This window comes from Bos grunniens, chromosome 4 (genome assembly GCF_055505025.1).
Source record: "Bos grunniens cultivar Pamir isolate PY7600 chromosome 4, Bosgru_T2T1.0, whole genome shotgun sequence".
NCBI classification, from domain to species: Eukaryota; Metazoa; Chordata; class Mammalia; order Artiodactyla; family Bovidae; genus Bos; species Bos grunniens.
The window spans coordinates 1,999,035-2,023,772 of NC_141168.1; the positions used below are offsets into that span (position 1 = coordinate 1,999,035).

The 24,738-nt window shown below is 43.1% G+C and overlaps 1 protein-coding gene across 9 annotated transcripts in view; it reads left to right on the plus strand.

Annotated features, from left to right (window-relative positions):
- LMBR1 (limb development membrane protein 1) overlaps positions 1–24,738 on the plus strand; it is a 131,629-nt gene that overhangs the window by 75,454 nt on the left and 31,437 nt on the right. For 6 of the 9 annotated variants that reach the window (XM_086394694.1, XM_086394696.1, XM_086394700.1 and 3 more), the window contains 5 exons: positions 2,755–2,827; positions 18,291–18,371; positions 20,609–20,685; positions 21,333–21,410; positions 24,506–24,579. In XM_086394694.1, the coding sequence (XP_086250820.1) occupies positions 2,755–2,827; positions 18,291–18,371; positions 20,609–20,685; positions 21,333–21,410; positions 24,506–24,579 (383 nt within the window). The remainder of the gene's footprint in view (positions 1–2,754; positions 2,828–18,290; positions 18,372–20,608; positions 20,686–21,332; positions 21,411–24,505; positions 24,580–24,738) is intronic. The other 3 variants (XM_086394695.1, XM_086394698.1, XM_086394701.1) reach the window with 1 other exon arrangement.

Here is a 24,738-nt window from a genome sequence, read left to right on the forward strand (position 1 = left end):
AAGCTTATTTTCTCCCAAACTTGTCGGTTATTAATAACATCTTCAGACTTATTTCTAACATCTCATAATGTTATTTATTTAGTAATTAAGTATTTGCTGTATGTATGCACTGAGTACTTCATTTAATTTCATTTTTCATAACTTCATTTAATCCTGATGATAAGCCCATAAGTTTGGTGATGGTGTTCTTATTTTATGCTTGAATTATCTGCAGTTAGGGAGATCAGTTAGCTTATACAAGATCACAGATCTAAGAGGATGGGGCAGGGCTTGAACCCAGAGGCTCTTCTCGGAGCTGGGACTCTGGGCCGCTGCTTGTTCTACATTAAGAACGAGAGTTCGAGCCCTTCTGTTGCTGAGTGTACTTTGTACCTCCCCACCTGGGTGTTCTGCTTGTCATTTGCTCTGATCGGAATGCCTTTTCTCCTTTTGGTAAATGAAGCTACCAGGTACTATGCTACTGCCATCAAAAACATTTGTGAAGACTTTTTTCTTCCCAGATAGAAGCTGGGAATCTTTCTTCCTCCGAACTTCTGTAACATTTTATTTTAGCTTCATTTATGCCTTTGATTTCAATTCTATAATTTTTTTTTCATGTCTATCCTGAACATAGAATATAAGCTGTTTGAGGTCAAGGACTAAGTCTGATCTATATTTAGGTCCCCATCAGCCCAGACTGGCTAAGAGCACAGGCTTTGAAGGCAGATAACTTTCCTTTGCCAGACCTTAGTTTGGTGGCGTATTACAGGGTGGGGTGAAAAGAGTCTGTTTTTCACAGGTTGCTGTGGAATGACGGGATGAAGCATGGCAGCCCTCACGCAGACATCTGTGCTTCTCTGGGCTTCATCTGTGTCACTCACACCAGCACGTCCCCGTGGTGGCGAGCCATCAGTGGGCAGCTGCACAGCTGGAAGAAATCCTTTTGTGTTATTGTTCTTGTTCTTGTTATTGTTCTTTAGTTGCTCAGTCATTTCTGACTCATTTGTGACCCCATGGACTGTAGCCCACCAGGCTCCTCTGTCCACAGGATTTTCCCGCTAAGATTACCGGAGTGGGTTGCCATTTCCTTCTCCAAGGGATCTTCCCAGCCCAAATTGAACCCAGGTCTTCTGTTTGGCAAGCAGATTCTTTTTGGGTGAGCCACCAGGGAGGGCCCCTCTGTATGTGTTAGACCTTGAGAAAAGTGGAAGGTGTCTATTGTGGTCCAAACAGTAGAAAGTGGTGAGAACCTTGATGGAAAAGGAACTTTGTTTTGCGGCCCACAGAGGTGTGGCCCATGCTCTCCTCACAGCGGGAAATCTGCCTTGGATGACTCAGCCCTGTTTAAGGGCTCCCCCTGGGGCTTCCATGGACCCTTCTTCCTCCAGAGACTGGAGTGTCGGGGTCTCGGCTGCTGCGGGAGGGCCACCCCTTTCTTCCCATTCCTCCTGGGCTCACAAGATGGCCATCTCTTATAATTACTTGTTTCTTACTGTATATTCTTATTTAATTATTTTATTTTGTTTTCAGCTCTAGGCCATAAATTTGTTCAAATACTGGGAATTATTGGATTGCTTTGATACTTGATAGGGATTGCATGATTGAAATTCCTTTTTCTGAAAATGCCTCATCAGGGTTCTGAAAGGATATATGTATTAATATATAGGATTTCCAGCATTTTGTTTTGTCCATCAACTCACAATTTATTGTTTTGCTGAGAAATAAGTAGTTTGGGGTTGAAGGACACAACATTAATAACAGCTCTGGGCTTCTTTTGGAGTTTTCCCAGAGCTAGGAAAATACTTAACATTGGCTCAAGGAGGCCAGCTGTGATGAGTTCAGTTCAGTCGTGTCCGACTCCTTGCGACCCCATGGACTGCAGGACACCAGGCTTCCCTGTCCATCACCAACTCCCAGAGTTTACCCAAACTCATGTCCATCGAGTCCGTGATGCCATCCAACCATCTCATCCTCTGTCGTCCCCTTCTCCTCCTGCCTCCAATCTTTCCCAGCATCAGGGCCTTTTCTCAGGAGTCAGTTGTTTTCATCAGGTGGCCAAAGTGATAATAAATTTCCCGCCTGTGATAATAAAGCTTTTAGGTTTTATCAGTAATGAAGACAGTGCAGAGACTATCCCATATAAATTGGCTGTTGATTAGTGGGTTTTTCTGGTGGTTGATTTTACTAATGTTGTATGCTCTGGTAGTGAGAGTGTGTGTTCAGCACTCAGTAGGGTTCGGTCTGTGGGGTAATTTTCATAATCCCAGTGTTTGATATTTGTGGACATCTTTTAGTATATAAAGATGATGTAAATGGAAAGTATGAATGGTAGTGATTTCATTTATGGATTTCTTGTTCTACACATCATGCAGGTTAATGTATTAGTAGATTATTGGACCATTATTGGACTGGGTGATCTGCTCCTTCCAGCTCCAGAGAACTGGCTTGGGCACGAAGAGATTACTGATTCAGCTTTTTGGATGTTTAGAGTGCTTGCATTTGTGTGCCTTTGAGAGAGTCGCAGAGTTCTTTCATTCTTTAAACTGAAACAACCCCAATTTAGATGTATGTAGATTTTGTGAGAATCAGCTTTCAGTTCGCTTAGCTCTGTACTAAGACTTTTTACTTGATTTGCAAATAGAATAGTTTGAGCATTTTTATTTTAGATTCCTATTAATTTGAATGGTTGTCTAAATTATAGGCCAAGTAGCCTAAATGTTCTCATAAACACTGCTTTTGTAATGTATTATTCAATAGTGTGGTCTTTACATTTAGATTCTTGAAGACCTGGATGAGCAAATTTATATCATTACCCTAGAGGAAGAAGCACTCCAGAGACGACTCAGTGGTATGTATTTGTTATATTTATTGCGTATTTAGACCAGAATACAACATTAGTTAATTCTAAAAAGACGGATAATTGAGGGGAGAAAGACAAGCCCCTCAGGCCCTTGTGCTGGTGCCCGAGGCTGAGACGCAGAGGAGCACGTGCACTGCCCGGGTGAGGCCGTGTGCTGAGGAGCAGCGGCGCTGGGCCAGGCGCCCACTGAAAGTCGCTGTGATCTGGCAGGGTCTGTTCAGCGCCCGGACACTGGCCACTAGGCGTGTCTGTCCTCCACCAGATCCTCACGCACCACGCGTGTCAGGACTTACTGGCGTGTTGCAGGTTTGTCTTAGCAGCCGTAACATCCCTTCCTTGTGTCTCTCCTGTTGAAATATCTAATGTGTGGTAGAAAGCAGTGTTTATTCTATAAGAAGGGGCCAAATTAGATTGTTGTACTCAGGAACTCTGTCCTCATTTGGGGATACTGTTCATTACCAACTGATAACCACATAAGCCTGTCAAAGACTTTAAATTTTAAATTTTCATTACTGATCATTTTTGGCTTCAAATGATGAACCAGTAAAGAAAAGAGTAATGACAGTTTAACAGAGAAATGACATAGTAAAATTTTTTATTTTACTCAAATGATTTTCACCCTGCAGTCTTTTCTCCTACGCAGTTTTCTTCTAAATGTTGAAAACCTACCACCGAGATCAGATTATTAAAATAGCTAACTATATTTTACAATCATAATTCAAGAGTAGGTATAAAATGGAAGGTTACTTTAACTACACAGTATTGAGAAATGGGAAGAAAGATACCTACTTTCTTCAGTTACAGATAGTGAATTTAAATCATCAGCCCCAAAATGTTGATATTAGACATTATTCCTAGATCAAAGAATTTCGGATTGTATCTATTCTAGAGAATTCTTATCGGTAATAATTATATACTTTGATATGGATAGCTTTTAGACTGGAACTACATGTATCTTTTATTCTTCTAACTTTATTAAAGCTATTTTAACATTTAAACCTATTTAACTTAAGAATTATAACTTTAATCCATACTGTCAGCTTTCTAATATTTCATTAAAATAGTTAATATTGTAATGAACTTGTCTTATTTAGGTAATCACGCCATTGTATACTAAATCTGCCTGAATCATTCAGAATCCATGTCTAGCTGCCCCCTGCGGTGTGGGGTTATGTCTCAGCTTATATACATACTACTTCTGTCTTACAGATCAGGAGGCTCAGATCTAGGAAGGGTAATATACAGAGCTCTGTGAATTAAAGAATTTGAAATAAGGCTAATCAAAAGAAACCCCAAAATGTAGGCTTTTCTCATTTTGTCCTTCAACAGTGGAGAAAAAAAGTCTCTCCAGAATTTCTCTAGATCCTTAGCTCCTCAAATAAAAAGTGGCTCCATTATAGCTAAAGAAATTGAAGAGGAAAACACTTGCCAGGAGTTTGAGGTAGTATACAATGAGGCAAAGCCAAAATATACAAAACATCCCAGCTAACACAGTAATGGTATAGCTTGCAGGGGATTAAGAATAATATGATCTGCGACTTCCTGGCAGTCCTTTGCCTTCCGATGCAGGGGACGCAGGTTCGATCCCTGGTTGGGGAACTAAGATTGCAGGTGCCTTGCAGGCAAAAACCCAAAAGGTAAAACAAGCAATATTGTAACAAATTCAGTAAAGACTTAAAAAAAAAAAAAAGGATGATGTGATTGCCAGTGCTAAGTGCGCTTTAATTTTCTGCCGTTTTGGGAGGCGATGCGCTGCTTCTGACTGTTGGTGGTCATTAAGGGTCTTTCCAGGGAGACTGTGTGTTGGGACATGTTGGGATACAGCTGTCGCTTTGCTCTTTGCTGCTGGTTAGCGCTCTGGACTGTTGAAGGTGGAATATAGAGGGTTCTGAAGCAAAATGGACATTTTGATTAATACAGATGAAGAATTATGAGCTTCAGTAAGTATATTTGTCAGTTGTGCAGAGGGAAGAAAAGCCAAGATGGAACAAAACCCTATTTTGTAATTTGCTATTTAAGAAAATATAGATCATAGGAGGTTAGTAGGGCTTTCCCAATGGTTCAGTGGGTAAAGAATCTGCCTGCAATGCAGGAGACACAGGAGGTGTGGGTTTGATCCTTGGGTTGGGAAGATCCCCTGGAGGAGGAAATGGCAACCCACTCCAGTATTCTTGCCTGAAAAATCCCGTGGACAGAGGAGCCTGGTGGGTGACAGTCCAAAGGGCTGTAGAGTCAGACGTGACTGAACACATATTCACTACTAGGAGGTTAGTGATGGCAGTCATCCCATGGTTTAATAGAGTGCTCTGTCACATAGATTTTGTTGTAATAGTTATCGTATATTTTAAATTATTTTTAAATATTGAAGTTTAAGTTTTTAGTCTGGGCTATTAAAAAGAATTTCGGGATAGAGTAAAAGATTTTAAAAGCTACAGCTTACAGTGGTGATCCAGCCCAGAACTTGTGGTAGTGTTTGCTGAGGGCACGCTGGCTGTGCTTTCTTGGTGCTCGTGGGCTGTGACGGGCATCGTGTGTAGCTTGGGGACATCTGCATGGTTTGTTCTGATCCCAACTTTGTGGTTACCTGATAAAACATGATACTTGATGTCAAAAGGGACTTAATTGTGGGAATAACACTATTTTGTTCTGGAAGATATGATGACTTGTTGTGGTAGTCATTATACGCCTGAGCTCGGTTTCCATGCTGGCATTTAAGTTATCAGCACAGCTTTGGGATGCACTGCCTGCCTGTGACTTCTCCACTGCTCCTCCTTGACACTTGATGGTGCTAGAGGTTTTGTGTTGTTAATAGTGTTATTTTTTAAGAGACAGTAACAAAGTAAAGCTAACTGGCACACTATTACAGAGAAGCCGTCCTGCTACCAGCCTGCCCCACTCTCTCCCCTCTTTTCTCTTCACCACTCTTCTTTTTCTAAGCACCAGACATTGTGCAGGTGAATTTAGAACCCGAGTCTTGAGATCGTGGGCTAGTTAACTGAAGAAGAGGAAGGGACGTGGTGAGACTGCGTGAAGGCTGCGTCCAGGGCTGAAGGACCTGACAAGAACTGGAGGAAGGTGGTGTGTGTGTTTCTGGAGCGGGAGGGAGCCTGTGCAGACCCGCACTGGAGAGGGCAGGAGTGACGGTGCCTTTTGCCCTTGGCCTCTTTCCCGTCCGGCCGAGGAGCCCGGGGCTGTCCTGTGGTCTCAGACGCTGGTCTGCACGTTTCCTTGAGGCCGTTTCTGCCCCTGGTTCCCACTGTCCCCTCCCCTGGGACATCCTGCGCCGGCTCTGGGGCAGAGCCCGGACCGGTGGCAGGCCCGCAGCGCTCGGCCTTCCCTGTGTCCTGAAGTCTCAGCTCCCCAGCAGCCCCCAGTGGGGTCCTGCTTGCTGCCCGCCCTCTGGCGCTCCTCCTGGAGCCTGCCTGGGCTGCCCTTGCTGTGTCAGACGCTGAATCTGTGTCTGCAGACCCTGACCTGACTGAGCGCGTCTCCTCTCTCCAGCCACCCTCCCCTCCCAGGCTCTGCCTGCTCCCTGCTGGAGGACTCGCGCTGTCTGCTCTTTCACAAGCGCTCTCTCCGCCATGCCGGCTAGTCCTCTGGGAAGCCCCTGGAGCCCTCTCTTGGAGCTGCTTACTGCCGCCATGCGAGCACGGGCCTCGTCGTGTGCACGCATTCAGGTGCTGGCGTGACCTCAGCACCTGCCGCCCAGCTCTGACTTCTCCAACTCACTTCCTGCAGCCACTCAGTGCTGAGACTTTTCACACATCCCGTGTGTTCACCCTCGTAACCTCTCGCCACCGCCGCTTGCCCCCGCATCCCCCTCGTCCCCAGGCTTCACCACAGTTACACTGGTGCCAGGCTGTCGTCACAGCCAGTGCCCCGTGTGCGCTTTCAGGCCCCTTCGCACTCCCCGTGTTGTGCTCACGCCTGGCGAGACTGTGGCCTCGGTCCAGCCCGCTCTGCGCGTCCTCTTCCCGCATGGCCGTTCACTGCCTACTGTGGCCGCCTGACCTTTCTCTGCTGTCTGACCAGTCTCTAGACGACTGCTCACGTCTTCTCTTCTCTCAGACCTCCTTCGCTGTCACTCTCAGCTGATACTTTTCTTCCTGTTTTGCCAAGAAAGCAGAAGCTCTTGTGTCAGAACGCTCGCCCCTCGCCTGGGTTTGCCTGCGCGCGCTGCGTCTGGCCGCCCCGCCGCTGGGCCGAGGCTGCGGCTGGCCCTCCCCGGTGCAGCGGGCTGCGTCCCTTCTCCCAGCTGCAGAGTTCGGCTGGCTGCCGCCTGTCTCACAGAAGCAGCTGGCTCCCTTCCGTCGGTGTGGGGAAGCACCGTGGTTTTTCTCAACAGAATGAGAGAACAAGTAAAGGAGTAAGGAAAGGGAGTGTCCACAGAAACAATCCGTCGATCGAAGAAAGAAGTGGAAAATGTTAGTCGAGCCTGATTGAGGATTACAACTTCGGAACAGTCTCTCAGAAAGCTCCTTCCCTCTAGTTAGAGGTCAAAGCACAGGTGTGTGAGTTTTGAGCCAGGGCGGTACGTTAATGCCATGTTACAACCAGTTTATATATGCTCTGGGCTCATTTCCGCCTCTGTGGCTACCGAAGCACTGGCGCCGTGCTGGCCATGACCCGCAGCCCTCATCCCGGCTCTCCTTTCTCCCGGGGATGCCACCACTCCGCTCAGTTTCCTGTTCTCGACACGCTCCTTGCCCTCCAGCTTGACGGGCTGCTGCTGCTCAGCCTGCGTTGCTGGGTCTTACCCGGCCCCCCACCTCACGTGGGCCACCGCGTGCCTCGGTCCTGGCGCGCCTCTGTTTGCCGCCCTCCCGGACCAGCCCTCCGGCGCCGTGGCTGCTGGCCCCCAGCTCTGAGGAGCCGGGGGTCTAGTGCGCACTCCACTGGGTTGTCCAGTTGGCATCCTGAACACCTCTCGTCCAAAATCAGCTCAGTAGGCCTCTGTTCACACGGAGCTGTCCCTGCAGGTGGCAGACCCAATCTTCAGGTGCCCAGGCGAATTCATTGGCGGCTCTTCATTCCTGTGTGGGCTCCTTCGCGAAGTTTTCGCCTCTGGCTTCAAAGCCTCTCCAGCATCTGACCACGCTTTACCCCCTCGCCCCGTGGCCTCCCTGGTCTGAGCGACGGCCAGCCACCACTGGCTGAGCCGGTGCAGATCCCCGTCGGCTCCCTGCGCCCATCCTCGGCCTGAGAGGCGGGAGAGCACTGAGGGTCAGCCCTCCCTCACTCGTGGGCTCCCGGCTGCCCCCGGCTCCTGTAGGCGCCTTGCGGCCCCTGCCTCTGCCTCTCAGCTCTTTACCTGCCAGGCCCTTTCCCCATAGGCCTTCCCGCAGTAAGCCTCGCGGCCAGTGCTGCCAGGCCTGCCTCCCCCCGGCACTTCTTTTCTCCTTCCCCTTGTTTGTACAGCACTTTCTGGTCACTGATGTACTGCTCATTTCTCATACTGCCCTTCTCCCTGCCTGGAATAGGAACTCAGCAGGCAGGGCTGTATGCTGGTTTTCTTCCTGATCCTCTGATACCACCAGGCACGTGGTGGGCTGGGAGTAAGTGGACAGATGAAAAGCTCACACAGTGCTATGTCATTTTACTGTAGATGTGAAGAATGAAGAAGTGAAATTTGGTGATAGCATAAAAAACCACCGCATGGAACAGTGTTTAGAAAGCCCATTGTAGAGACCTCTGGAGACGAGCCAAGACGGGGGAGCTGGAGACCATGTGATTAGTGTCAGTGAAGGAAAAGAAAGAAAGCGATTTTCCCTCATTGTTAAGCCATGAAATTGGAGCAGTCACAGCCCATCTCTACTCCAGGACCCCTGAAGAGTGGCCCAACAGAAAGTCCCATTACATTAATCTTGGTAGAAAATCTTTTGTAATTCCTTCCCAGGATTAAGATACATATACATTAGCCTGTTTAAATGTTTAAGTCGCACAGCAGCATTAATTGAAATAATTAGCTTTCGTGTGTATAGCCTATGGGTGTACTGGGTAACTTTAGAAGTACCTAATGAACAGGAATTATATTTTGTTGTTTAAGTTCAAAACCTTCACAGTTCTTTTAATGTGATTTATTTTAAAATAGCCTTTGAACTTAATGATTCAATTCCATTTTTTATGTACTGTTTTCATCTTCATGATAAAAAGTTAGTATATCACCTTTGGTGGCAATTACTTTCCTGCTTCATTCTAATCTTTTTAAAAGCTTTTTCCATTGAAGTTTGTACTAATTCTTTATTCTTAAGAGCACAGAAGATGTACTGATTTCATTTTTGCTGTATCTTTGTATTATGAAAAGTAAAAGATTGAAAAAAACTCCCATACATCCTCATTTTTTGTGGAACTCAGTAACCTGTAGTTCTAGAAGCTTGTTGTTTATCCCTCAGCCAAGTTTACCAGGCAGTCTGTGCTTGCTCAGAGTGGCGGCGTCCGGTCAGAGGCTCTCCCGTCGTCATGGGAAGCGTGGTTGGCTGTGTGATGTCTCTCACACGGCACCCTTCGTGGTGTAAGGACGCGCTGGGCTTCATCTCAGGTCCTCTGTGCTATTTTCATCTTGACTTCCCCTCAGCACTCTTTTATAGTCTTGCAGTGGTTATTCTGTTGGCTATACCACTGATGTAAGAGTAACTCAGATTTACCAGACTCTGGGAGTAGTAGTCTGAAGTTGATCAGATACTGACTTTCATCAAGAACATACATAGCAAAGATTGTTGACACTGAATGACCCCTTTGGGGGCAATACTGTGACAGAAGAAAGGATTTAGTAATATCTTGACTTTATGAACTAACAGAAAGTGAAAGTGAAGTCGCTCAGTCGTGTCCAACTCTTTGCAACCCCATGGACTGTAGCCTATCAGGCTCCTCCGTCCATGGGATTTTCCAGGCAAGAGTGCTGGAGTGGATTGCCATTTCCTTCCCCAGGGGATCTTCCTGACCCAGGAATTGAACCCGGGTCTCCCACATTGCAGGCAGACGCTTTACCATCTGAGCCACCAGGGAAGCCCCAGAAAAGAATATTAATTCTACTGGTAATACTAATTAAATGGTTTCTTTTAGTAAGACACCGACGTTTGGGTCCAAGGGTCTGAAACTGTAGGAGACATCTTGTTACAATTTATTCAGCTTCTTGAGCCATAGAATCACTTCCATGACAATAAAATATGGCCCAAATAGTGAGATGAAGGAGGGATGAGGCGAGGTGGCTGAAGAGATACAGTACCAGTAGCTGGAGAATACTTTGGAATAATTCAAGAGTCAAGTATGTATTCTCTGAAACTGAGAGAGAGAGATTGCTCTGTGTAGACGATCCAGATTTGTTAGCAGGAGATGAGTTTAATGCACATGAGCTGCTTGTGTAACCACACCCAGATTATGATGGTGTTCCCAAGAGTAAAGTAATCTTAACACCTTATCTGGCTTAGGGTACACCACCACCTTGTAGCTAAAGTAGGAAAAAAAAGGGCCAAACCTTTCATTGTACAGTTTCATATAATGTTCCTAAAGTTGTTTAATATTCTGCATATTGCCTGTGATCATTTTATAATGAAAGTATTTTGCATTTTCAAAATTGTGTTGGATATAAAAAAATCTCATATTACTTGGTTCAGTAACTAGCCATATTTTTGTGCATATGTCAGAAGTAAACAAACTATTTTAACAAATGCTAGCATTGCAAATGGAATAGAAATGGAAATAGAGTTTTTGAGCATATGACTTGTCTGTCTCCTCTATAGATGGTAATGGTGTTTGTTCATGCCCAGGTGGATGTTTTAGAGATTGCATGTCCAGGCTTCAGTTTTCAAAAGCTTTGTGGGGCCTGTCTAATCACCAGTGGCTTTATGGTGTATAGTAATTGGTATTTGCTTAGGGGATGGAGACTGTTCATTCTATGAATTATTAGGAGTCTTGGGTTTTAACAACAAACTCGTTTGTCTAAGTGACTGGGAATAATGAAAAGTATTTGAGTGACCTCACATTCTTGGTGACAGAGATAACTTTGGTCAGTTCAAAGTACTAAATATAATCAAAACTTTAAAGAATTGCTTAGATAATGGATTTTATAACTAGCTTTCTTTTGTCTATACACTAAATTTAAAAGTTAAATGAAACAATATATACTAGAGGCATCTGTTTTCAAGTAGTAATCATGGAGACTAAGTTTACGACCCTGGATTGTTTCAGTTCAGTTCAGTTCAGTTCAGTTCAGTTGCTCAGTAGTGTCTGACTCTTTGCGACCCCATGAATCGCAGCACGCCAGGCCTCCCTACTGATTTGTTTAGGGAGATTGTTTTCTTGCTTCATATTCTTTGAATTATTTACATAATCATTCGGAGATTTATATTGGTTTTTAGAAATGCACTGTTATATATCGTACAGTAAATAGTGTCTGTCCTTTAATATATGAATATGTGGCAGTTAGGGCTCTCTTACATATTAAGAAAAGGTGTGAGGACAGCTTAATTGTTGAAATGCAGGACTTTGGGAAATTCTGTTATCTTGGGAGGAAAATATTTTCAATGCCACACTAGTTTTTCAGCTTAAGAATAAAGCTGGGAAAAGTTGCCTTCAGCTATTAGTTTTCCTGAATCCAAAGAGACGGGTGGGGCAGGATCAAAAATACTCATTTGATCAAAGTTATTGGCTCTGAAGGGATTCTTACCTGTGTGAGAAAGATGAAAGGTGTTGTTTTTATTGCATGCTAGTAACAGTGTAATTTTGAACTAATTGGTGGTGAACTGCCAATCACCTAGGGGGAGTGCAAATAGATGCTCTTACAATTCCCTTTGAGGTAGTGAAGTCTTATGTTGAGGCTGGAAGGAAAACAGAATAATACCGTTAAATTGACCTTAAATGAGCTGCTTTGTGGTTTTCTTGGAGAATCCCTTTTTATTTTTCATGACTAGTCCAGACAGGTTTTGTCTACCAATTTGACTTATTGACTAGACAATGCTGACATTGAACATTTTAGATTCATTTTGAAATAAAGTAATGATAATACAGTTCTTTAGGATATTTTGGTGATTTTGTTGGTATAACTTAAGTTTGTATAACATTCCAGTACTTGTTTGTGATGTGTCACGGCTCCTTACAAGAGCCATCATTTCCTTTTATACTGGAATATTCTGCCCAAACAAGCTTACTTTTCTCACGTAGGTAATGAGATATACGGTAAAAGGCGGTGATGTCTTTGAAACTTGTATTATTCCAGATGAAAATCTAGTCATTTAGTGAAACCATAATTTCTTTTAAGGACAATAAGTATGTATTCTTGATTTTAGTGTGCAGGTCACTCAGTGTTTATTAACTACCTATTGTGTGTCTAGCATTGTGTCATCAAAAAAAATAAAAGCAGTGTTACGGAAACATCACTTTAGTTATTTTCCTTTGAAAACTTTGATTGGCCTGGACATCTGTACTGAGCTTGTTAGATATCACACCCACAAAGTAGGCATTTATGTCTTTTAATTTTACGTTAGCAGGAATACTATCTACTCTGATTCCCTTTCAAAATTCTGAATAATAGGTTATTATTTCTAGCAGTGAACTGGTTACTGGGATTATGCTTTTCTTTACAAGCATAGGGGATGAAACATAGTTTGGGATTGTGTTTGTAATTTCTTAGGTGTAGAAGTTAAGTGAGCATTAGCTACAGATGCATACCATATAATTTATAAAGAAATGGAATGAAAAGTAAAATGTTCTTTACCTCTAAGACTATTAAATTCAAAGATACTTGAAAATCTTAGAATGCTGTGCCGTCTGACTGTAAATCTCTGTTATACAGAAGTACCCACCAACTCTGTAACCTAAGTGTCTGTCTTTTGCTTTGGTTGCCAGAAGCTCTGGGTTTGCAGTAGCAGTGCAGTGGTTTGGGGCACACTACCTGAGTACCTCTCTCTCTCTTTCTCCCCAGTCTCTAATCAACTGTATACTGGGAAGCAAAAAACTCATTAGTTCTGGAAATAGTGTATAACGTTTTAGTGCTTTCAAGAGCTCAGGTTCTGCCAAGGGAAGAAGATTGGATTTCTGTCTCTTTAGTGATGGGCAGTGGTGAGAACGGAAGTGCAGCGGGGACGGTCCTTACTTTGCTAGAAACCCAGGTGAGACGGGAGGTTTCTGGTTCCACAGGAGGGCTTAGTGCGCCGTGTGCCTTGTGCCGTTGGCCTGAACCCTCTCCTGAGTCTCTGCCTTTAAGAAAGGAGTACTGTTTGTAGCCTGAGAGACACCAGAGCACTGAGTCTTCTTCCTCCCGAGTTGGTATTTTGGCCGGTTTATCCCTAGTCTCCAAGAACTCCAGTTACTGGCCCTGCAGATGTCTGTCACTGGTCGAGGGCCGGTCTGCCCGGAGAGGGATGAGGGAGCAGGAGCGGCAGGTCTGGGCGTGGTGTGTGCTCAGGGCTAAGCGTGAGGGCCAAGGTGAGCATCTAGAGACCGTGCTTCTGATGGAAGTCAGCTGTTGGGAGAGACGAAGGAGAATTCGTACTCAGCCCCCCAGAGCAGTACAGTTTATCAAAGAGATATGACTAGAGCAGAAAAAAACTGCCTAGAACGTGGGGACAAGTTTTAAAATTTAGTAGACAAGAGATGAGGTAGTCCTTGTGATAGACAGAACAGGGTCTCGCGGAAGCGTCCAGGTCCTCCCCTCCCGAGCCTGTGCGCGCGTCTCCTTACATGGGGACAGGGCTTGTGCACTGCTTCAATGAGGGGGTTGCGATTATCTTGGGTGGTCTGGTGGGCAGGCACCGTGTCATCACAGCAGCGTGAGAAGTGAGCGACGAGGCAGGCAGCCACAGAAGGGGCCGTGACACAGAAGTAGAGGGTGGAGTGGCCCGAGGTAAGGCCCCCAAGCCCAGGAGTGCCGGCGGTCTCCAGAAGCCGGTTCTCTCTGGAGTCTGCAGAGGGCGCAGTCCTGCCCCGCCTCCAGGTAGACTCCTGACCTCCGGAGTGGAAGGCAAGACATCTGTGCTGCTTTAAGTCACTGAGTTTATGGTAGTTTGTTACAGCAGCAGTGGAAAATGATACAGTCCTTCTGAAAACTGAATCAGTCATCTGGTGGAATCAAGTGAGAGAAGGGAAAGTACAGAGAGAAGGAGATCAGTAATAAAATAACAGACATGGACTACAGGGCTAATGTACCTCATCTAAGTAATATCCAGAGGGAGGAAGAGAACAACCAGGGGAAAGGCAAGTAAATAACAGAAGAGATAGTCAGCGAGCCGAGGAAAGAGCTGAGTGCACATGAAAAAGGTCACAGAGGCCCAGGTAAGATTATTAGCAAGAAATCGAAAAGATCCAGTTATCCTATTGATTCGTGAATTCTAAGAACAATGGTAATGATGATAAAAGGTTTACTTGCTTTCACATAGAAGAGTCACTTACAAAGGAGAGAGAGAGAAGAATTAGAGAAGAATTAAACTTCCCATGGAGCACCTGTTAAGGATTATTGAGTACTCTGGAGTCTTAAGGGTGCAGGGAAAATAGCAATTAAAAATTCATGCATTTCTAAAGATGTCATGTACCTATTAGGACAGAAAAAGGCATTCATCTATCTATTCATTTTAGAGCAGTGTGTTTACTGACTAGGTACTTTTCTAGTCATTAAGGGTATGGTAGCTCCATACCAGTGGAAAAATGTAGTAATAACCCTAACCTAAGTAGTTTTAAAACCGCCTCAGCACAAACCATGGCTTAGGAGGGGTGGCTGGAAAGCAGTGGGAGAATGGTTTCTAGAAAGCATTGTGAAATTTCACCTTGGTGGGGGATCAGTTACCTAGTAAGGTTTCCCTCTAGGGTTTTATGTTGAAACAAATATAAATCTTAAGTCTGTGTGCTCAGAATGAGAAAGTAACCACTGAAGTGTCAAATTAACATGAGGGAAAAGAATAAACAGAAATTCCACTTGGTGGGGAAAGAAGAAATGATAAGCAAAGTAAAATAAACAGGAATCACGAAATCACGTGAAAGGAGGGAGGGCATCAGTCTCAGTCACAAGCCAGCTTGTGGGCAGCGGGGCTCAGGGCCTGGGTGTCACTGATACGCTGCTAGAACACCCGCCTTGCAGCCCTCTCAGTGTGCAGACTTACATGAAACTATCTCCTTATTTTTGAGGTGAGTTTTCAGACAAGCACAGACCTAAAAGAAGGAGAACTTGAGCATAGAAGGCCGCACAAATGTTTTGAAATTTAGTAGACCTGAGAGAATTTTAGAAGTGACTAATTCAGCAGACCCAAGGAAGCTGAATCCTACACCATCTGTCCTTGATTAATACCCCAACCCCTGAAAGTCCACGAAGTGGCAGCAGCAGACACCTTCCAAAGTGGGGCTGAATGGGACGAGTTAAGACCAGGAGGACTGGCTGAGAAGCTTGCTCATGAACGAGTTTGGTCCCCCATCTCATCCCTGTCTCCAGGGTCTCAGATCACTGCCTCTTCCCCACCCCAGCAGTAGGGGGCGTTCTTTTCCAGAGAAAGGAAGCCTGTGGCCTGGGCCTGGGCCAGGGAGTGGTGGATCGATGAGTTCTCACAGACTAAATGCCTGGGCCCCCGGCTCTCTTTGCTGGGACAGCTGAGCTCTAAAACCCTGAGAAGGAGATCAGAGGAGTCTTCTCTGGGGACTCCATCCGTCCAGGAGAGCCTTCCAGGCTCCTAACAGTTGGGTGCCCATGAAGAACCCGCTGGAACACCCAACAGGAAGTCTTGTTGCAATTGTAGAGTTTCAAATCAAATTATCATTTTAGTGCTTCCTTCTTAAGTATGAACCGACAGCTCAGACTCACCAGACTTAAGAGGAAGACTTCTCCCAGGAAAGTAGGAACCAAGACAAGCACACAGTAAAGGGTGCTGGGGGAGAGCAGAGCACGCACAGGAGAAGAGCGCGCACAGGTACATCTGTCGCTAGTGTTCCAGGAGAGGCTGGGACCGCGTGCATGAGAAGGGCCAAGGTTCCGTAAAAACGGAATAGCTGGCGAAATTTAGAAATGGTAATATGTCTACAGGATTGGAAGATAAAGAAGATAGGTCAAAATAGGCAAAAATAAGGTGGAGTTAGAATATTAGAGAACCAGTTCAGGACATCTAACATCTAACTAATAGGAATTCCAAATGGGGAGAGCAGAGAAAATGAGATGGAGGGGATGACAAAATCAAGCAGATGTCCCAGTCCTAGAGGACAGGAGCTCGGGGATTGAAAGTGCTCACCCAGGGCCCAGGCTGGGGCACAAGAGTGACTCCCGACGCCTGGACAAGGGGGGAAATGAGAAGCGGTTCACACTCAGGCCCAGCAGGAAGAAGAGCTTCACACCGCTCAGCGCCATCACTGGGAGCTGGCAGACGGTGGAGCAATGGCATCACAGTTCTGGTGGAGAAGTAGTTTTGACCTGGCTAATGAATAATAATAAATCTGTAAACACTAAAGGGAGAGGCTCCCTTGCGATTTCTTGATTTTCCTGCATTAACTATTACTTGACGTCTACAGAAGATGAGAATTTAAGTCTCTGTAAGTCACACGCCTTGTCATTCCTCATTTATATTTTTTAAATGAAAAGTAATCTATGTTTAACCAAATTTTAATATTGACTTGGATAGTTTCAAAAAAATTACCTCCCATTCATCTTTTCTTTGCAAGCTACTGGAGGAAATAAAGACATTTGGGAGGAAAGTTTAGCTTTTAATTAGTGGTAAGTGCATAAAAAGCTAAGCAAATGGAAAAAAAAGATTAATTCTGGGAGTAAAAAAGAATGTTATGGAAGAAAGGAAAGCTAATGGTAGTATATTACATGGGTAAGCAGTGGATAAAATTTGTATTGTAATAATGTAGACATTGAATATTGATCTAATCAGAATTATCAATATGATGTCTGAAGGGTGGAGATGAATATAAAGAAAAGCATTAAAGACAGTGGGGGTCATGATGTAATGATAAAAGGTGGGATTTATGAGGGACATGCTACAGTTTTATAGGAGCCCCAAAATCTTACCAAATACAAACACATAATGAAAATATCTTAAAAATTGAGAAAAAGCTAATCAATCAAAGTACAGTTGTAGTGGGGGGTTGTTAGTTTGCTCATTTCAGAATTTAGTAAATAAAATAGAAATGAGCTTCCTGAGTGTCTCAGTGATAAACAATCTACCTGCCAACGCAGGAGATGTGGGTGCAATACCTGGATTGGGAAGATCCCCTGGAGAAGGAAATGGCAACCTACTCCAGTATTCTTGGAGGGATAATCCCATGGACAGAGAAGCCTGGCGGACTGCAGTCCATAAGGTTGCAAAGAGTTGGACATGACTAGGTGCCTGAGCACACACGCATGGAATTATTGGAGAAACAGCAGAAAATATAAATAGGGCATGCGTGTTAAAGTAACAACGGGAAATGTCATTTACCCTTCATACCGGCATAACTTCAGGAGTTACAATATCCACTGCTGGGAAGACTGGAAAACACAGATCTTCTTAACTTAAGATGGGTTACCTCCTGATAAACCTATCATAAGTTGAAAATACCTAACCTACCAAACACAGTTTAGCCTGGCCTACCTCAAATGGGTGCTCAGAGCACTGTGCTTAGCACACTTAGGTTAGCCTACAGTTGGGCGAAATCATTTGATATCAGATGTGTTACGATGAAGTGTTGCTAGAAATATAAATCACAACATTTGAGGGGGAAGTAACCTTTAAATACCTTTTAAAAACTGTAAATGCTCATATTGTTTGACTCTGCAGTCTAAATTTTGAGAATCTGTCCTACAGAAATAATAAAACCAGAATGTGCTGTATGTGCCTAGAAGAATGTTCATAGTGGCAAAAAAATTGAGGAAAACCTGAATATTCATAAATAGAATAATTCTGGATAAAATTGACGTATGTCCATACCCAAATATTTATTCGGCTGTTAAGTTGGGGCTGTTTGTCAGCATGGACATATCATTAACTAGGAAAGCACGTGGTGAAATAATGTCTGATTTTCCCTATTCTTATAACATATATAGTGAAGACTGTGAATATGATGAAATATGTATCTGTGAGTATGTACTTGCAGATGGAGAAAGCCTCACCCAAGCTGCTGGCAAATTGTCCCGTTCGGGAGGTGGGATGAGGAGGAGGCAATTTTGATCTTTCACTTTTTATTACAAGCACGTGATACTTTTATAATTAATTAAAAAATTAATAATAGATCAAATAAGAATTTTACCAGAGAAGACTTTTTCTAGGAATCATGTAGAGTTTAATCAGCAAGCACTTGGAAGTTTTTCGGGGTACAGAAGTGGATGTATGTTTCTGTGAATCACAGCAGACTTTGTTTTCATTATCAGTAATCAGGATTGGCAGTGTGTTTTTTGTATTTTCATTAACTATGAAGGCTGCCTGTTCTGGGCTCTGCCGTTCCACTTCTTTTTTTTTTTTTTTCTGCCGTTCCACTTCTAAAATGTGCTTGCTTTCACTAGGACTCTCTTCATCAGTGGAATATAATGTAACAGAGTTGGAGCAAGAACTTGAAAATGTAAAGATTCTGAAGAAAAAATTAGGTATTGTACATTTTTTTCCTTTTTTCCTCGACTTATGTATTGGACTTTGTTTCTTATTAAAGACTTTACTGCAGTCTGTAATACTTGTAAAAATTATGAAATCTCTGTGTTACAAGCTTTCAGTCTGCCTAGAACCATTAATAAAGAATGTCTTTTAGTTTGGAGGAAGGATGAACATGGATTTATTCACTTTTTTAGTAGCTGTTTTGTATGTATACAAAATGAGTTTTCCTAGGTGATGATGCTCAAATATATCACTCCACTGTCTTTCACTTGTATTATTTCTGATAAGTAATCTTCTGTGATTCTTATCTTTCAGTTCCTTCTTTACTTTGTATTTGTCCTTCTTGAGATCTGGGGCATTTCACGAGTATGTGGCTTAATGTCTTCCATCCCCTTGGGCAGTTGGTCATTGTCTCATCAGATACCGCAGCTATTCCTTTTCTTTTATATCCTCAGACTTCAGTTACAATATGTTGGACGTTTTCACTCTTAAATTTTTCTGTTTTCTCTCCTTTTTAATTTATGTGCTTTGGTCTGATGTTTTCTACTGATCTGTCTTCAGCCACGATACAACTGTTGTCAGAACTATCTGTTGACCCTGAACTTCAGTCACAGTGTTTCTCAGCTCTAGAATTTCCATTTGGTTATTTTTCTTGATTCAAGTTGTGACATTTTCCATTTTGTTGCTTATACTAAGCATATCAGTTATTAATAGTTGCTGTAAAGTTGTTTTCTTTTATGTCCCGTATCAGGATCTGCTGAAAGTCTGCTTCTGTTGTCTTCTTTTTCTCTGTCCTACCTCCTGGTAACATTTCTCATACAAAACTGTAACGACTCTGCATGATGCTTTGTTCTCATTGAGAGGATTTACTTTCACTTCTGGTTAGAGTTAGAGTAGGGGCAGTTAGAGTACGGACAGGTCAGTCTAGTCTGTCTGGGCTTAAAGTCATTTGAGACTGGGTTTCGGTCTTCGTGAGGGCTCGTCTGTTTCCGATTTGTCCTTCCTCCTTGGGTACAGCTTGTCTTTGGTCCAGCTAAAAGCCTGCTTGCTCTGTTGTTGACTCTGACCCCATCTTCTTCATGCAGTGTAAGCCTGACAGAAGCAGTGCTCAGCTTCTCTGCCTCCTTCTGCCCCCTTTGGTTCCTCTTCTGAGCCTCTGAGCCACTGATGCCTTGAAGGGGAAAGCAGCTGAGTGTTTTTGCTCTCTCCTTTCCCTGTGAGCACAGCCTCTCAAATTCTGGCTGCCTTGGTAGCTCCAAGCCCTGCTTGTGTCTCGCTGGCTCTGTTGTGCGTGCTGGAAGCTTTGCTCCAGCATCGTTCTCTTCTGCCCTCGGCGTCTGTGTTATTCCCCAGCCTTGTGGGTCTGTTTGGAAAGCGCTGTGTGCGGGAGCATGGTGCACACTGAGGCCCCGTCAGCTCACCTGGCAGAGAATGGCCCTCAGCTTCCGTCATCATGGCAGCTCTCTGATATCTTCACACACACTGCTTTTTAAAAAATTAAATGTGATCCAGCTTTTCCAGTTGTGGCATAAGGATTGGAGTGAGACAAAGTAGACGTAGGTACTAGAAGTAGAGTTTTGCTTCCAGCCTGTAGAAAACCGGGAGTGTTTATCTTCAGGTTCGGGATTAGAGGGGATTCTTACCCATGTTACCCGGTACTCCAGATTTCTGCCAGTGTGTCAAACTATCAGAATGTAAATATGTAAATTAAAAAAAATACAGAGATAACTGTATTTTCAGGAGTAAGCTGTATATCCACAATATATTTCATTAATAATTGAAATGTCTTTGCAGCATTCCCTGGTGGCTCAGACAGTAAAGAATCTGCCTGCCATGCGGGAAACCTGGGTTTGATCCCTGGGTTGGGAAGATCCCTCTAGAGAAGGGAACGGTAACCCACTCTGGTATTCTGGCCTGGAGAATTCCATGGACAGAGGAGCCTGGCAGGCTACAGTCCATGGAGTTGTAAAGAGTCAGACATGACTGAGCAACTTTCACTTCACTTAGCAGTGTTAAGATTTGAGCATCATAGGATTGAGCTGTATTTAATGTAGCAAACTGATTTTAAAATTAGTTTGTGTAGGAAAATTAAAAACAATTTATGGCTTTAGGAAAATATTTATGTAAAAATAATACATACTGGTTGTAGCAGTAGGGAATGAAAATGTAAATCTGGAGAGAATTTTTAGAAATTGCTGAAACATTCATTATATTTTGTTTTTTCTTCTAATAGAGAGGCGCAAAAAGGCTTCAGCATGGGAAAGAAACTTGGTGTATCCTGCTGTTATGGTTCTTCTCCTCATTGAGACAGTAAGGATTTATTTGCTGTTAAATAAAGCAAATTATTTTCTATTTACTTTAGCATTTGTGTATGGCAATTCCCTTAGCTAAATGTTTTCAGGTAAACTGGTTTTCTGTCAACAGGCTTAAAATCCATGTATGCTTTTTTTTTTTTTTTGGTAAAAATTCAATAGAGCAAGAATTAAAATTAAGGGGAATTTTTAAAAAGTTCTCAAGATTATCTGTTGCCTCACAAAAGCAGGAAATTCATTCTTTTGTTTCAATTGAAAATTAAGAAGAGACATGGTGTTGCTGATACCCGGCTCAAACTCTGTGATAGGGTATGAAAATTATTGCATTAGTTCTGATAACATTTTAACCATCTGTTAAGTATGTGCAGTTGGGGGTTTCTAGTTGGTGAAATTGGTTAATAAACGGACCTATGTTACTAGCTTTTGTCTTAAGCTTTGAGATTACAGTACTTTGTAGAATTTTTGAGAATTTATTCTGAAATTTTTATGGTCTCATTATTTCAGGTTTATATGTAGAATTTTGGTCTTTACTGCTTTTCCTCTATTCTAAAGCATACATTTGGTTGGTTACTGAGATTTTAATATATGTATATTGGCAAAATGTCTTTGAAATTCAGAACTGATGGTTTACTTTTTCTGTTGCAGTCCATTTCTGTCCTCTTGGTGGCTTGTAATATTCTTTGCCTGTTGGTTGATGAAACAGCAATGCCAAAGGGAACAAGGGTAAAGTAAAACGCTTGCTGCCTTTCTTTCTGTTGCTAAAGTCTTCTGTGTCTTTCTGTTGCTAAAGTCTTCTGTGTCTGCCCCGAGCGCTTCAGATAGGTAGATGGAAGTGTCCGCCTTTATGTATGTATATACTTCAAGCTGTGTGAACTTCTTTATGCAAGAGCTTTCGTAAACAGTGTTTATAAACTATGTTTTTTGTTTCTAATTTCTTATTTTAGATTGTCTGGGCCTTGTATCAAGTGTCAGAGTTTCCTTTTATACTTTGTATTAGAGTTTATCTTTGTTTTACTGAAATTCATATTTGTGATCCTTTAAGAAAATGTATATTCTGTGAAATAGTGAAATATAAAGAGTTTATGTTGAGATGATTGGATGGCATCGTCGAGTCTATGGACAAGAGTTTGAGTAAGCGCTGGGAGTCGGCAATGGACAGGGAAGCCTCGCGTGCTGCAGTCCATGGGGTCGCAAAGAGTCGGACACGACTGAGCGACTGAAGTTTGCAAAAGATCCAAATATGGTTGTAAGGACTCATGCTTCAGAAGAGTTAGACATTGTGTGAACTTGAATCAAAATGTTCAGTTGTTGGAGGGAGTCAGATGTACATCTTTTCACAAATTGACTTATTAATTTTTTCTCTTTTAAAAAAATTAATGATTTTATTAAATTCCAGAAGTTAGTCTATTTATATATATTTTCCATATGGAAAGTAATTTCCACTAAATACTCATATAAGCCTTTCTTTTTCTAGGTGTCTTTATTAACCTTTGGATACTTAAAGTAGCCTTTACGTTTTGACATTTTATTAACCTTTTTGAAGTTAGCACCTTTGCCATTTCCCCGTAGAAATGACTTCAAAACTTTTCCAGACTTTTCATTCTTTGGGGGGGAAAAAAAATTTCCTTAACTCTTTCTAGGATCTTCTGTCTGGTCTAAGAATTAAATTGAAATGAGACAGATTAACAGAAGAAAACTTTCAATTATGTGTATAAGGGAGCGCTGTAAGAATAACGAGACCCCAGGACAAGCTAGGTAACTGAGGCTTATATTGCATCTTAGAGAAGAAGAGGGTAGGGCTTGTGACTTTGCGGGGAATAAAGGCAGTTCTCCTGGAGATGGAGAAGCAGCCGTTTGGTAAACAGTTGGGACCCAGAACAGACTTTGGTCTCTAGGTCCTGCCAGACTTTGGTCTCTAGGTCCTGCCAGGTTCCTGGGACCACACGCAGCCCTGACCCTGGAGGGCCTGGCGACAGTGGTCGTCGTGGACCAGGGCCTCTGTCCACACTCTTCCAGGCAGTTACGGGGTGAAGCGGAGGCGGGCTAAAGTGGAAGGCTGGCTGTCTTCTGTTTCTTAAAAACAATCAGCCTGAAGTGACCCTCATGCCAGAGAGATGCCTTTTGCGGTAGCAGACTTTGCTTCTCTACACGCCTCTTCTCTCTGCACCACATGATCCACTTTTTGTCTCACAGAAGAAAGCCAGTATTTATCTTAATTCCTTTCCTTCAGTCCAGGATACAGAAGCGAATTCTTTGGGCAGTATTTTCAGTTTAACTCCCTGCCCCAGTGCCTTCAGCACCTGACCACCTCTCACTGCTGGAGCCTCCCAGCTTGCTCCAGGTTCCTGATCCACTAACCGACAGCAACAGGGAGCAGCCCTCTTCCACCCACAGCCTCGTCCTCGTCACTGTTTAGACACAGGTCCGGTGACGGAGCAGGGAGTCCCCTACCGTGCTGACCTCTGTCCGCTTTTTAACCCAGTTGCATGTAGTGTACACTGGGAAGGCCCAAGCCCCGCGACACACTTGTGTACCGTTCCCTTCCCGCGTGGTGGGCAGGGACAGACACGTGGTGGGCTCTGTTTATGATTGTGTAATAAAATCCGAGCGTCTTACTCCTGCCCGTAGGCCTTCTCTTGAGACAGAGAATGTTTCCAAGGTGTTTTCCATCCGAGTTAATAAGATTTCTATTAGCATTATTTATTTTTCTTCAAAAGATTGACAAAAATTGACAAATTCTTTGTCCCTTACCTTATTTATATATGAAATTTCAATGAGTATTCTAACTTCTGTATGCCTATACAAATTAGGTTGTATAAATAATATGTATAATGTTATTTATTGTTTTTTGTTTTTTTCATTAGGCTGACTTTATATTCCTAATTATCCTGGTGTATCTGTTACATGTCATTGAAGCTGATACCAGAATAATAGTTCGTATTCAGAGAGTTGCTTTAATTAGTAAGCTTAGAAAAAATTGTCCCTACTTCAGTAGGAAATGAGTTTTTGCCTTTCTGGCCTTTTAATAAATACTGCTTTTCTTGCTTGTTTTGTTAAGTTCCAGATAAAGGTAGGTTTTGAGAATAGATATAATGTTTAGGAAACAAGGTGCAGCATTGCATTTGAAAGATCTGTGTTGATTAAATCCCTGAACTCCTTAGGGGATGAAACTTTGACGAGCAGTAACGGGATGCGAGCATTCCCTGTCTTCCGTCCTCAGCTTACTCCTGACGGACTTTAGTTGTATACTTTTTATATGTTGCCTCCGGGTTCAGACAATTAATGTTCTATTCTTACTGTACTATTATATTTAAAGATTTTTTTTCCCAAGAGTATTTTAGGATTTAACGATAAACGCAGATAAAGAATCTACCTGCCAGTGCAGGAGACTCAGGAGACGAGGGTTGAATCCCTGGTTCAGCAGGATCCCTGGGAGGAGGAAATGGCAGTCCACTCCAGATGTATTCTCATCTAGGAAATTCCATGGGGTCACAAAGAGTTGGACACCACTAAACATGCGTGCACAGACACGCACGCACGCGCGCGCGCACACACACATCATGTCATTTGATAAGTGACTTAAATTGTATCTGAGACGAAACAGAAACGTTTGAGCTTGTTGAGTGTTACCATGTGGCTGGTTTCGCTGGTGAGTTCAGCCTCATCCCGTGTTTTATTCTCCTTTGAAAGCCTAGATGTTATTCCAGGGTATTAAACATTTCTAATTTCAACTGTCCTATATTTATGAAACAGCAATTTTAGGGAAACCAAATGTAATAGTGTCACTGAATTCTGAAAAGTGTTTTTTTCCCCCCCAGGGGCCTGGAATAGGAAATGCTTCTCTTTCTGCTTTTGGTTTTGTGGGAGCTGCACTTGAAATCATTTTGATTTTGTATCCTTTCTTTAACTGAAGTTCTGTCTGTTAACAAGTTTTCTGGGACAGTGGTAATTTACTAAGACACTTTCCTGCAAGAAACACAAGTCAGTCTTCCTCAAGCACTCCGAGTGGCATTTTGTTCTGTTTTCCTCTGGGCCTGTTGAGGACTTGAGG